At 44.1% G+C, this 15,121-nt stretch overlaps 1 protein-coding gene across 2 annotated transcripts in view; it reads left to right on the top strand.

The window, feature by feature from the left end:
- Nucleotides 1-221: 221 nt before the first annotated feature.
- The window catches only part of eif2a (eukaryotic translation initiation factor 2A), a 60,879-nt gene continuing 45,979 nt past the window's right edge, over nt 222-15,121 (top strand). For both annotated transcript variants that reach the window (XM_072254980.1, XM_072254979.1), the window contains exon 1: nt 222-278. In XM_072254980.1, the coding sequence (XP_072111081.1) occupies nt 251-278 (28 nt within the window). In that variant the 5' untranslated portion in view covers nt 222-250. The remainder of the gene's footprint in view (nt 279-15,121) is intronic.

Genomic DNA, 15,121 nt, shown 5'->3' with positions numbered 1-15,121 from the left:
ATTCAATGATCTCCTAAAGTAAAGAAATCTCAAATTTTAATTTCAACATTCTCACCGTTATTAACAAGTTATTATAACCTAGGTATAGCCCCGCTGGCGTTTTGTCAGCCTCCAACCTTAGCACGGCTTGTGACTGGACAGGCGGATGTGGACCGCAAAGAACCCCTCTCGAGCTACGTGTTGCTCGGCCGTGACGTGACCTCTGACTTGGTGGGGTTGGGCGGAAAGAGTGTCGTCACTTCCGGGGAAGATGGCGCTGTCCACGCCGCTTTTAGCAGGTCTGTGCTCTCACAACTTAGCAGTTTGTGGGTGGGTGTCGGGGTCCGGGCAATGGGGGTTCGTGTATGTGCGCGCCGGTATGAGAGAACGGGGCACGTATTTACAGTAACTGGTAAACACATTGGGAGCGGTGAGATGGGGATGGGAGAAAGGGTGAGAGGACTTGGAGGGGGTGAAGAGGGTCTGTGTTTTGGAGAGAGCAGTGTAGGGTACTGTGGGGTTGGGTGGGATGCGAAGAGGACTGTTGAGAGGGGTGGGATGCGGATGGGAGTGCGGGGTGAACAGTAACTTGGAGGGAGGGAATGAAACTGTATTGGATGGTGCAGATTCCTGTTGATTGAACTGTGGAACAATTACGAAGAAGGCACGCCAGCGTCTACATTTCACTGGGAGCGTAAGGAGACTGGATATGTCACCAAAGACTCCAGCAAATTTCTACGGAGAGCATTCGAACTTGTTGCATCACTGTCTGGTATGGAGGGGCCACTGCACAGGACTGGAAACATCTGAAGAAAGTTGAAAACTTAGCCAGCTCCATTATGGGCACGAGCATCCTCTTCATCGAGAATATCTTCAAAAGATGATGCCTCAAGGAGGTAGCATCCATCATTAAGGATACTTGTCACTCAGGACATGCTCTCATTACTACCACCAGTGAGGCGGTACATGAGCCTGAAGTCTCACACACAACATTTTGGAAACAGCTTTTTCCCTCTGCCATCAGCTTTCTGAATACTACCTCAATATATTTGCTCTCTTTTTGCACAATTATATATATTTCTTATTGTAATTTATAGTATTTTATGTATTGCTGCTGCAAAACAGCAGATTTCATGACACATATCGGTAATATTAATTCAGATTCTGATCAGACAGGTCTGAGAGAATCCTTGCCTCTACTTCTTGGAGGTGAGGACTAAGAACATGTTGTTGAATGATTGTCAAGCTCAAAACATAATAAACATGCTGCTCAAGAAGGATTCAAGGGACAGAGAATACATATAATATTCTTTGGATGGCTTGGGTTTTAACTGATTTTTCCCCCAGTTTTCATGGTAGTGATGTTTTGCAGACAGAATGATAATAAAAGTTCTGTACCTTTTAAAAAAAAAAAACCAACTAAACAGAAAGCAACCTATTGTAATTGGGAGTGATCAGTTCTAAGAGGAAGCATTCTCAGTTCATGTAGAAGGTAACCTTAAAACTACAAGTTCATACTGCAGGCAAGAACAAGCATGGAGTCAAATTGCAATCTACTAGGGAAAAATGGACATTATAGGTCCTTCTGCAATCATGGTTGACTATTAATTAGCTCTGCTGATTTTTATTGAAAGGCACTTGGATTATCTTATTCCAGTGGAAATTTATTTCCGAAAATCCTCCCTGCTGATAAATACTGAAGTGTTTTGAAACATTAAAATAGGAGCAGGATTGAAGAAGCTTTTCTGTCAAGGATTCAAAATTGTTCAATGTCATTTCCAGTATACAAGTGTTATAGAGAACAAAATAATTGTTACTCAGGATCTGATGCAGCACAAAAAACACAATAAGATAAAGAACACAATTATTAAAAAACCAAAAAAAAAAAAATAACTTCCAGACACAAGAAGTTCTGTGGATGCTGGAAATTCAAAGCAACACACACAAAATGCTAGAGGAACTCAGCGAGTCAGGCAGCATCTATGGAAAAGAGTAAACAGTCAACATTTCAGACTGAGGACCTTCTTCTGGACTCTGAAATGCCGGAAGCATCAACTGTCTACTCTTTTCCATAGATGCTGCCTGACCTACTGAGTTCCTCTAGCATTTTGTGTTTTTATAATTTGTATACACTGATTGTACGTCCATAAAGTGATGCTAGGCACACGAGTGTCAGTAGATAAGGTGACTGACAGGAAATGAGAAAGTGGTGTGTTGGGTGGGTTAGTGGGTGAAGATGTTGATCAGTCTTATTGCTTGGGGAAAGTAACTGTTTTGAGTCAGATGGTCCTGGTGTGGATGCTACATAGCCTCCTCTCTGAATGGAGTGGGACAAACAGTCCATGTGCAGGGTGGGTCAAACCTAGTGAGGATTCCATGACTCCCTCGTCTGCTCCGCCCTTCCCACCCACTTTCCCCTGTAACTGAAGGAGTTACACCTTGTCCCTCACCATCATTTAGGGACCTAAACAGCCCTTCCAGGTGAGGCAGAGAATCATGTGCATAGAACATAGAATAGTACAGCACAGTACAGGCCCTTCGGCCCACAATGTGTGCCGACACTCAAAACCTGCCTCCCATATAAGCCCCCACCTTAAATTCCTCCATATACCTGTCTAGTAGTCTCTTAAACTTCACTACTGTATCTGCCTCCACCACTGACTCAGGCAGTGCATTCCACGCACCAACCACTCTCTGAGTAAAAAACCTTCCTCTAATATCCTCCTTGAACTTCCCACCCCTTCCCTTAAAGCTATGTCCTCTTGTATTGAGCAGTGCTGCCCTGGGGAAGAGGCGCTGGCTATCCACTCTTATCTATTCCTCTTATTATCTTGTATACCTCTATCATGTCTCCTCTCATCCTCCTTCTCTCCAAAGAGTAAAGTCCTAGCTCCCTTAATCTCTGATCATAATGCATACTCTCTAAACCAGGCAGCATCCTGATAAATCTCCTCTGTACCTTTTCCAATGCTTCCACATCCTTCCTATAGTGAGCTGACCAGAACTGGACACAGTACTCCAAGTGTGGCCTAACCAGAGTTTTATAGAGCTGCATCATTACATCGTGACTCTTAAACTCTATCCCTTGACTTATGAAAGCTAACACCCCATAAGCTTTCTTAACTACCCTATCCACCTGTGAGGCAACTTTCAGGGATCTATGGACATGTACCCCCAGATCCCTCTGCTCCTCCACACTACCAAGTATCCTGCCATTTACTTTGTACTCTGCCTTGGAGTTTGTCCTTCCAAAGTGTACCACCTCACACTTCTCCGGGTTGAACGCCATCTGCCACTTCTCAGCCCACTTCTGCATCCTATCAATGTCTCTCTGCAATTTTTGACAATCCTCTACACTATCTACAACACCACCAACCTTTGTGTCGTCTGCAAACTTGCCAACCCACCCTTCTACCCCCACATCCAGGTCGTTAATAAAAATCATGAAAAGTAGAGGTCCCAGAACAGATCCTTATGGGACACCACTAGTCACAATCCTCCAATCTGAATGTACTCCCTCCACCATGACCCTCTGCCTTCTGCAAGCAAGCCAATTCTGAATCCACCTGGCCAAACTTCCCTGGATCCCATGCCTTCTGACTTTCTGAATAAGCCTACCGTGTGGAACCTTGTCAAGTACCTTACTAAAATCCATATAGATCACATCCACTGCACTACCCTCATCTATATGCCTGGTCACCTCCTCAAAGAACTCTATCAGGCTTGTTAGACATGATCTGCCCTTCACAAAGCCATGCTGACTGTCCCTGATCAGACCATGATTCTCTAAATGCCCATAGATCCTATCTCTAAGAATCTTTTCCAACAGCTTTCCCACCATGGACGTAAGGCTCACTGGTCTATAATTACCCGGACTACCTCTACCTCCTTTTTTGAACAAGGGGACAACATTCACCTCCCTCCAATCCCCCGGTACCATTCCCGTGGACAACGAGGACATAAAGATCCTAGCTAGAGGCTCAGCAATCTCTTTCCTCACCTCGTGGAGCAGCCTGGGGAATATTCCATCAGGTCGCGGGGACTTATCCGTCCTAATGTATTTTAACAACTCCAACACCTCCTCTCCCTTAATATCAACATGCTCCAGAACATCAACCTCACTCATATTGTCCTCACCATCATCAAGCTCCCTCTCATTGGTGGATACCGAAGAGAAGTATTCATTGAGGACCTCGCTGACTTCCACAGCCTCCAGGCACATCTTCCCACCTTTATCTCTAATCGGTCCTACCTTCACTCCTGTCATCCTTTTTTTCTTCATATAATTGAAGAATGCCTTGGGGTTCTCCTTTACCCTACTCACCAAGGCCTTCTCATGCCCCCTTCTTGCTCTTCCCAGCCCCTTCTTAAGCTCCTTTCTTGCTTCCTTATATTCTTCAATAGACCCATCTGATCCTTGCTTCCTAAACCTCATGTATACTGCCTTCTTCCACCTGACTAGATTTTCCACCTCACTTGTCACCCATGGTTCCTTCACCCTACCATTCTTTATCTTCCTCACCGGGACAAATTTATCCCTAACATCCTGCAAGAGATCTCTAAACATCGACCACATGTCCATAGTACATTTCCCTGCAAAAATATCGTCCCAATTCACACCCGCAAGTTCTAGCCTTATAGCCTCATAATTTGCCTTTCCCCAATTAAAAATTTTCCTGTCCTCTCTGATTCTATCCTTTTCCATGATAATGCTAAAGGCCAGGGAGTGGTGCTCACTGTCCCCCAGATGCTCACCCACTGAGAGATCTGTGACCTGACCCAGTTCATTACCAAGTACTAGATCTAGTACGGCATTCCTCCTAGTTGGCCTGTCCACATACTGTGACAGAAATCCGTCCTGGACACACTTAACAAACTATGCCCCATCTAAACCCTTTGAACTAATCAGGTGCCAATCAATATTAGGGAAGTTAAAGTCACCCATGATAACAACCCTGTTATTTTTGCACCTTTCCAAAATCTGCCTCCCAATCTGCTCCTCTGTATTTCTGCTGCTATTCCAAAGCTGTCTGTGGCAATGAATTCCACAGATTTGCCAATCGCTGGCTAAAAAAAGATCTTCCTCATCTCTGTTCTAAAGGGTTGTCCTTCTACTCTGAAGCTGTGCCCACTGCTCTTAAGCTCTTCCATGATTGGGAGCATTCTTGTCAACCTGCTCTGGACCCTATCCAGTGCAGGTACATCCTTTCTTAGATATGGAACTGAAAACTGCTCACTATATTCCAAATGTGTTCTGACCAATGCTTTATAAGGTCTCTGCATCACATCCTTCTCAAATTGAATGCTAAAATTGCATTTGCCTTCCTTACCCCTGACTTAACCTGCAAGTTAGCCTTTAGGGAATCCTGCACAAGGACTCCCAAGTCCCTTTGCATCTCTGATTTTTGAATTTTCTCCCCATTTAGAAAATCATCTGTGCCTTTATTCCTTCAACCAAAGTGCATTCCCTATTCTATATTCCCTCTGCCACTTCTTTGCCCATTTGATAGACTCCCTGCTCCCTCAACACTAGCTGCTCCTCCACCTATCTTTGAATTATCTCCAGACTTGGCCGCAAAGACATCAATTCTGTCATCCAAATCGTTGACATATGATGTGAAAAGAAGTGGTCCCAATACCTATCCCTCCAGAATACCACTAGTCTGGCAGCCAACCAGAATAGGCCCTCTTTAGTGCAACTCGTTGCCTGCAGCCGGTCAACCAATCTTCTACCTATGCTAGTATCTTTTCTGTAATACCATGCACTCTTGTTAAAGTGGCCTCATGTGCGGCATCCTGTCAAAGGGCTTCTGAAAATCCAAACCAGCAACATCCACTGATTCTCATTATTTCATCAAACATTTCCAACAGATTTATCAGGCAAGACTTCCCTTTAAGAAAACCATACTGACTTTGATCTACTTTATCATGTGCCTGCGAGTACCCCGAAACCGCATCCTTAATAATGTACTCCAACATCTTCTTAACCAATGAAGTCAGACTAACAGACAAATAATTTCCATTCTTCTGCCTTACTCACTTCTTAAAGAGTGGAGTGAAATTTGCAATTTTCTAGTCCTCTGGAATGATTCCAGAAACCAGTGATTCTTTTAAGATCATTACTAATGCCTCAACAATCTCTTCAGCTATGTCTTTAAGAACCCTGGAGTGTAGCCCATCTCGTCCAAGTGACTTATCGACCTTCAGACTTTTCAGCTTCCTAAGCACATTCTCCTTAGTAATGGCAGCTAAACTCACTTCTACCCCGACACTCTTGAACGTCCAGCATACTACTAGGTCTTAGACAGTGTAGACAGTGAACACTAATGCAAAATATTTATAAAGTTCATCCACCATTTCTTTGTCCCCCCATTACTACCCTTCCAGTGTCATTTAGCAGTGGTTCAATATCCATTCTCGTATTTTTTACATTTTATGTCTGAAAAACCTTTTTGATATTATTAGCTAGCTTTGATATCACAGCTTTTTAGTTGCCTTCTGTTGGGTTTTAAAAGCTTCCCTATTCTCTAACTTCACACTTTTTTTTCTATATTCTATGCACTCTCTTTTTTTATGCTTTTTTGACTTCCCTTGTTAGCATGATTACCTCATCTTTTTAAAGTACTTCCTCATCTTTGGGATGTAGCTTTCCTGCACCTTCCAAATTGCCTCTGGAAACTCTAGCCATTGCTGTTCTGCCGTCTTCCCTGATAGATTGGCCTTCCAATTAGGCTCTTCTTTTGGCCTTCTCATGTAAATCCTGCATCACTGGTCATGTGATGTTCATAATGCAATGAAATTGTTTTTTTTTTAGTCGTCTGTTTCTTTGGTTGCCTGCTTTCTTTCACCTTTTGTATTAAGGATAAGTGTCTGGAAATTTTGACTACATTCCTAGACTACATTCGTAGTCCTGACTGTCGCAACCTTTCCACTCATGCAAGGTCCCTCGGAAGTGTGGTGGACCGATCTGGTTGTGTGCAGTTCTAAAAGCATTCAGAAACTCAGCACCGTTATAAGGGAAAGCAAAACTACCCAGTTAATCCACATAAGTATAAATTTCTGCCAGCTTCTTCAGCCTGCTGCTGTTTGTGCAAGTTACGTTGCAGTAACTCCCCAGACAAAGGTCCTGATCACTCAGGAGGGAAAGTATCTACAAGTACTCCTCCTGTTTCATTCTCTTTCCTTTCTGGGAAATACATTCAGTGGCCTTTTTATTAGCTGCACCTATTCACCTGTGCTTGTTAATGCAAATATCTAAAAATAGCCAATCGTGGCGGCAACTCGATGGATAAAGGATGCAGACATGGTCAAGATCAAACATGAAAATGGGGAAGAAGTGTGATCTAAGTGACTTTAACCATGGAATGGTTATTGGTGCCAGCCGGGGTGGTTTTAGTAACTGGGAAACTGCTGACCTCCGGGATTTTCATGCACACCAGTCTCTAGAGTTTACAGAGATTGGTGTGAGAAACAAAATGGTGAGAGTGTGGGACGAGCTGCCAGCAGAAGTGGTGGATTTGGATTCAATTTCAACATTGCAGAAAATCTCGGTGAGGTATATGGATGGTTCCACACTAACATGTGGAAGTGGATGTTGGACAATATCAGAGCAAAATGAGGGAAGATTGGAAGCTGCAGAAACGTGGCTTTTGAGAAGAATGAAGAAAATATCGTGGAAGGACAAAGTAATAAATGAAGAAGTGTTGCAAAAATCCGGAGTAAGAAGAGAGCTGATATCACCAATCAAGAAATGGTAGCTGGAATTTCTGAGAGAAGAGAAGCTCGAACATCAGTGGAAGAAAAAGTCATGGTCGACAGTGCATGACGTCCACAAGTTACATCAAGGGTAGACAGGCAAAAGTTTTGAAGAGTGTATTAGAACTTCTCAAATTAAAGACAGATGGTAGAGGTATGGAGAGCTATTTTCTGAGGACTATGGTCAATGGGACTAGGCAAATTAATAGTTCAGAACAGACAAGATGGACTGTTTCTGTGCTGTAGTGTTCTATGATTCTTCCTCAGTGAGCAGCAGTTCTGTGAACAAAAATACCTTGGTAATGAGAGAGGTCAGAGGAGAATAGCCACACTGGACAGGAAGGCAACAGTAACTGAAATAGCCTTGCGTTATAACAGTGGTGTACAGAAGAGCATCTCTGAATGTACAGCATGTCGAACCTTGAAGTCGTTGGGCTAAAACAGCAGAAAACCACGAACATACACTTAGTAGCTACTCTAGTAAGAGCGTTCAATATTTATCAAGAATTATATATAAAAATAAAGTCCAGCGTTAAAGTATGGATATGCATTATACAAAAATACCAGCATGAATTTACGGTGCTAACAGCATTATAAAAGTAGTTTAAAGTGTTGACAGGGCAATGACGATTGGTGGGGGGGGGGGGGTCTAACTAGAATGGTTGATCAGATTAACTACCTTGGGGGGGCAGGGGAAGAACTTTTCAGACGGCTGAAGTTTTTACAGTGATTGTCCCACAGTACTTTCCAGAAGAGAATTTTTGGAAAAGTCATTTTGCAGGGTGGGTGCTGTTCACAATGATTTGTTAACACTGGGTCAAAATTGTTGAGCTCTGTATCAAACTACTCTCTGTTAGTAACTTTCCGTAGATTACAGCAGCTCAAGGAAGTGGCTCGTTCTAAAGGATGAGCAATCAGTGCTGTAAGTGCAAGTCACAGCCAAGTGTTATTAATTGTTGTGCTATATAAATGGGAGTTGTTTCTGTATGGTCCAAAGTTAACCAGTTCAGGCAGGATAGAGTCACCTAGGTTTTATCCTGCTCCAGTTTCTCTAACCTAAGTCGGGAAGTGTATGGTTATGCACTTCGGTAGAGGAAATGAAAAGGTTGACTATTTTCTAAATGGAGAGGAAATACAAAAAAAACTGAGATGCAAAGGGACTTGGGAGTCCTTGTGCAGGATTCCCTAACAGTTAATTTGCTGGTTGAGTGTGTGGTGAGGAAGGCAAATGTGATATTAGCATTCATTTCAAGAGAACTAGAATATAAAGGCAAGGATGTAATGCTGAGACTTTATAAAGCACTGGTGAAGCCTCACTTAGAGTATTGTGAGCACAAAATAATCTGCAGATGCTGTTGTCAAAGGAACACTCACAGTGCGCTGGAGGAACTCAGCAGGTCAGTCAGCACCGTTTTGGGCTGAAATCCTTCGTCAGGACTGAAGGAAGAACTTTGGGGAGGGTTTGAAGAATGCTGGTAGTTGAAAAAAACAGTAATTTGAAAGACAAAGGGGTGGGGGAGGGGAAGCAGGGAGGTGATTGGCAGGAGAACAATGCGCAGTAGTAGAAGGAGGCGGAACTATGAGGGAGGTGATGTGCAATAGGGATAGAGGAAGGGAGGGGGAGGGAATTACCGGAAGTTGGAGAATTCTATGTTCATACCAAGGGGCTAGAGACTACCTAGACGGTATATGAGGTGTTGCTCCTCCAACCTGAGTTTAGCCTCATCATGGCAGTAGAGCAGGCTATGTATGGATATATCTGAATGGGAATGAGAAGCAGAGTTGAAGTGAGTGGCTACTGGGAGATCCTGTCTGTTGTGGCGGACGGAGTGGAGTTGCTCGACGAAGTGGTCCCCCAATCTGCGTCGGGTTTCACCGATGTAGGGGAGGCCGCACCGGGAGCACTGGATGCAATAGATGACCCCAACAGACTCACAAGTGAAGTGTTGCCTCACCTGGAAGGACTGTTTGGGGCCCTGAATGGTGGCAAGAGAGGAGGTGTAGGGACAGGTATAGCACTTACGCTTACAGGGATGAGTGCCGGGTGGGAGATCCGTGAGGATGGACGTGCGGATAGGTGAGTCGCGGAGGGATTGATCCCTGCGGAAAGTGGAGAGGGGTGGAGAGGGAAAGATGTGCTTAGTGGTGGGGTCATGTTGAAGGTGGCGGAAATTGCAGAGGATAATGTGCTGGATCTGGAGGCTGGTGGGGTGGTAGGTGAAGACAAGGGGAACTCTGTCCCTGTTGTGGTGGCGGGAAGATGGGGTGAGGGCCGAAGTGCGGGAAATGGAGGAGATGCGGGTGAGGGCATCGGTGATCACCGTAGAAGGGAAACCACGATCCTTATAGAAAGAGGACATTTGAAATGTCCTGGAACGGAAAGCCTCATCCTGGGAGCAGATGCGGCGGAGACGGAGGAACTGGGAATAGGGAGTGGCATTTTTGCATGTGGCGGGGTGGGAAGAGGTATAGTTGAGGTAGTTATGGGAGTCAGTGGGCTTGTAGAAGTTGTCAGTGGACAGTCTGTCTCCAGAGATGGAGACCGAGACATCGAGAAAGGGGAGAGAAGTGTCAGAAGAATTGTGAGCAGTTTTGGGCCCCTTATCTTAGAAAGATGTGCTGAAACTGGAGGGGATTCAAAGGACGTTCACAAAAATGATTCCAGGATCGAATGGCTTGTCATATGAAGAGCATTTGATGGCTCTGGGACTATATTCACTGGTATTCAGAAGAATGAAAGGTGATCTCATTGAAACCTATTGAATGTTGAAAGGACTTGATAGAGTGGATGTGAAGAGCATGTTTCCTTTGGCGGGTGAGTCTTAAGATCAGAGGACACAGCCTCAGAATAAAGAGGCGTCCTTGTAGAACGGAACTGAGGAGGAACTTCTTTAGCCAGAGAGTGGGGAATCTGTGGAATTCTTTGCCACAAGCAGCTGTGGAGGCCAAGTCTTTATGTATATTGAAGGCAGGAGATTGGTGCTGAGAGGAAAATTGAATCGGCCATGATGAAATGGCAGAGCAGGCCCAATGGGCCAAATGTCCTAATTCTGCTCCTATATCTTATAGTTTTATAATATAATTATTTATCTTAATCTATAAAAGGCTGTATACCGTGGATCTGGTTAATTGGGAAACATCGGGACCAGTACATTTTGGCCCAATCAAGTGGCTGTCACAAATATTGTAGTTGAAGTTTCATGGAAATAGTTAAAAAGAGGCAAACTTCCATTTAACTGAGTAACAAATTACAGGTGTCCCCCGCTTTTAGAACATTCGCTTTACGAAACTTCACTGTTACGAAAGACCTACATTAGTACCCTGTTTTCACTAACAGAAGGTGTTTTCACTGTTACGAAAAAAGCAGCGCGCGAAAAATGGCGGCGTGCGGAAAAAAAAGCAGCATGCACCCCAAGCAGCCAAGCTCCTCCCCGGGAACTGCATTCTAGCTGCCATTGCTTAAACACGTGCTTTATCTCAATTTATTTTGTGCATCCATTAGCAAGATGAGTTCGAAGGTATTGGAAAAGCCTAAAAGAGTTCGTAAGTGTGTTACACTTAGTGTAAGACTAGACATAATTAAGCGTTTCGATCGTGGTGAACAAAGTAAGGACATTGTCTGCGCGTTGAACTTGCCTGCATCCACCATTCGTACTATTTATACGCAGAGAGAAAAAATCTTGAAAGCTGCCGATGTTACTGTTGGTTCTGCTCGTAGCAAAGTGGTCTCTCTTAGTCGGCATCTAGTAATGGATAAAATGGAAAGTCTATTGCTTGAGTGGATTGATGGGTGTACAAAGCATGGTGTTCCTTTAAGTTATCTTATACTTAAAGAGAAATCAGTCGTCTTTTTAATAAGCTGAAACAGAAAGCACTGGCCGATGGTGATGAAAGTGTTGCGAAAGTAGAATCTAAAGGTAGTCATGGGTGGTTTGATCAGTATCAGTGTGCCTGCTTATTTGGGACGACTCCTAAACTTACAAAAGCTGATCAAGAAAATTGCCAAGATTCCATTTGTTTATTTTGGACACACTGCCACTCAATTGGGGCAGAAGACTTGCCGAACAGCTTCTAACTAGCATTAGTTGCGTGCACTTGTGTGGCCTTTAGACACTGCACTATGCTTACAGCTAACAGTTTTTAAGTAGCATCGGCTGGGTGTGTTTGTGTTCAAAGAGCAGTGATTCTTGTTACTGATAGTTGCCGAGAAGTGAGTATTAAGACAATTCAGTACTCTTTTGCTCACGGTGGTATAATGCATTCAGGCTTGGAGATGCCAGAACCGGCCAGCTGTGAAAATGGCACAATTTCAGTACTTCAAAAAGTTAGGAACCACGAAGAATTTGAAGGTATTGACAATCATCTTGAATATTAACTTTAGTTCTCACCGACACTCAGCTCTCTCCTGTGGATCCAAGTAGCTGTTTGCATGCAACCACAGTGACACACTGGTACACCGCTTCGATGGGTGGGATAAACCAGGTGACTGTAGCCAGCAAGTTTCATACCCCAGTGAGATAGGGACATGCAAAGTCAGGCCTGGCAGACGAGGTGGATGAGGTCTTCAGTGAGATTCAACCGTCAGGAAGGCGGCACTGCAATGCTGCGTGAGGAGCAGGGGGCATGACAAGGCACAGAAGTGGTCATCCTCTAACCTGGGAAGACCCCAGTTGTGAGGACTACTCGTCCCACTGGACCCAGACCGAGAGAGTGGAACTGCACCTGTGCAACGGCTTTTCTACTTTAAAAACTCTCCTGTACAGGTTTCCTGTCATTGTCAGATATGATGGACAACCAACAGTGGTATTGGTAGTGTCCTATTTTGTTCTGTATTTTATTTAAATACATACAGGCTTCCCCCGCCATCCGAAGGTAGAGCGTTCCTATGAAACGCTTCGTAAGCCGAAATGTCGTAAAGTGAAGAAGCAATTACCATTTATTTATATGGGAAAATTTTTTGAGCGTTTCCAGACCCAAAAAATAACCTACCAAATCATGCCAGGTAACACATAAAACCTAAAATAACAGTAACATATAGTAAAAGCAGGAATGATATGATAAATACACAACCTATATAAAGTAGAAATACTTTTCTGCAATCATTGAAGCACTGTCTAGCGCAGCGAAAATCTCACGCATGCGCTCTTGGCAGAAGCACTCGGCGGAGGCACTGTTGGTGCAGGCGCTGTCGGCAGAAGCTCTCTCTCCAGTAACCTTTAAGCTATGAGGCTGCCAAATCGTACCAAGTAACAAATCATACTAAATAACACAAAAATACACAACCTATATAAAGTAGAAATAATGTATGTACAGTGTAGTTTCACTTACAGGAATCGGGATGGTGTGTTAGGTTAAGTTGTTGGAAGTTGGGGTGGCGGGAAGTGTTTTCTTATCCAACGCCTTTAAGTGCTCTCGGATTTTCTGAATGGTACACTAGTAGAGGCTTAAGGACAGCATCACCAGTGGAGTTAATAATAGGCATTAGGGTAAACCTGTCCTTCGATGCCTTGTGTCCCTTAGCCTGCTTTTCTTCTTTCGAAATAAATGTCTTACTCGGCAATTTTTTCCAATAAGTTGCAGCTTTGTCACAGTTAAACACTTGCTTATACGAGTAACCACCTTCTGTAATTATTTTCTTCAGTTCTGCTGGGAACTTTTTGGCAATTTCAGTATCAGCCGAAGCATTCTCTCCAGTAAATGTTAATCTATGAAGCTGCCCTCGCCTCACTGATTATCTAATGCCCCAATTAACCAGAATCCACTGTATTTTATGTATTGCATCGTACTCTGCCACTAAATAACAAATTTCATGACATACAGTATTGCAGTGATAATAAATCTGGTTCTGATTCAAGCCACATAATTCCCATCCAAATTGTTAATATACTGTATCTGACAATATAATTCTGCAGATGCTGGGAATCTTGAGCAACACACAAAAAATGCTGGAGGAACTTACCAAGCCAGGCAGCATCGATGGAAGGGAATACATAGTCAACGTTTCGGGCTGAGACCCTTCATCAGGACCTCTTGGCCTGAAACGTGCTTATTCCCCTCCATGTCTGCTGCCTGACCTGCAGAGTTCATCCAGCAGTTTGTGTGTGCTGCCTCTGAGGTGGAGATTACTTGGTATTTTTAGCTGTTATTAGTAAAAAGTGGCATCTTTGAATACACCAATCTTCTGGTTTTCAATTGGAAACCAATTGCTAAAATGCATAAGGTTATTTAAATGAAATGACCAGGTGTTATAATATGCAACACACATCAAAGTTGCTGGTGAACGCAGCAGGCCAGGCAGCATCTGTAGGAAGAGGTGCAGTCGACGTTTCAGGCCGAGACCCTTCGTCAGGACTAACTGAAGGAAGAGTGAGTAAGGGATTTGAAAGTTGGAGGGGGAGGGGGAGATCCAAAATGATAGGAGAAGACAGGAGGGGGAGGGATAGAACCAAGAGCTGGACAGGTGATAGGCAAAAGGGGATACAAGAGGATCATGGGACAGAAGGTCCGGGAAGAAAGACGGGGGGGGGGGGGACCCAGAGGATGGGCAAGAGGTATATTCAGAGGGACAGAGGGAGAAAAAGGAGAGTGAGAGAAAGAATGTGTGCATAAAAATAAGTAACAGATGGGGTACGAGGGGGAGGTGGGGCCTTAGCGGAAGTTAGAGAAGTCGATGTTCATGCCATCAGGTTGGAGGCTACCCAGACGGAATATAAGGTGTTGTTCCTCCAATCTGAGTGTGGCTTCATCTTTACAGTAGAAGAGGCCGTGGATAGACATGTCAGAATGGGAATGGGATGTGGAATTAAAATGTGTGGCCACAGGGAGATCCTGCTTTCTCTGGCGGACAGAGCGTAGATGTTCAGCAAGGCGATCCTCTCGTATCCCCTTTTGCCTATCACCTGTCCAGCTCTTGGCTCTATCCCTCCCCCTCCTGTCTTCTCCTATCATTTTGGATCTCCCCCTCCCCCTCCAACTTTCAAATCCCTTACTCACTCTTCCTTCAGTTAGTCTTGACGAAGGGTCTCGGCCTGAAACGTCGACTGCACCTCTTCCTACAGATGCTGCCTGGCCTGCTGCGTTCACCAGCAACTTTGATGTGTGTTGCTTGAATTTCCAGCATCTGCAGAATTCCTGTTGTAGGTGTTATAATATTTTGAATTGTAACTGCACCATTACTTACTTATAGCCTGTTATGCCACTGGCGTTTAGGACAGTAATAAAGGTCCTCCGTTTCTGGCTGTATAGAAGGATTCCTCATTGCTGTTTCTGTCACAATTGCTCTTTGACCGGTCGGGGTTGCTAGCCTTGGAATGAACCCCTGAAACTGGAGGACCGGTTCTGGCTTCTACCCTTTGATCTGTTTGGCATGGGTAATCCTACTAAGAGT

Source organism: Mobula birostris, chromosome 4 (genome assembly GCF_030028105.1).
Source record: "Mobula birostris isolate sMobBir1 chromosome 4, sMobBir1.hap1, whole genome shotgun sequence".
NCBI classification, from domain to species: domain Eukaryota; kingdom Metazoa; phylum Chordata; class Chondrichthyes; order Myliobatiformes; family Myliobatidae; genus Mobula; species Mobula birostris.
This window is presented reverse-complemented; position numbering and strand designations above follow the sequence as displayed.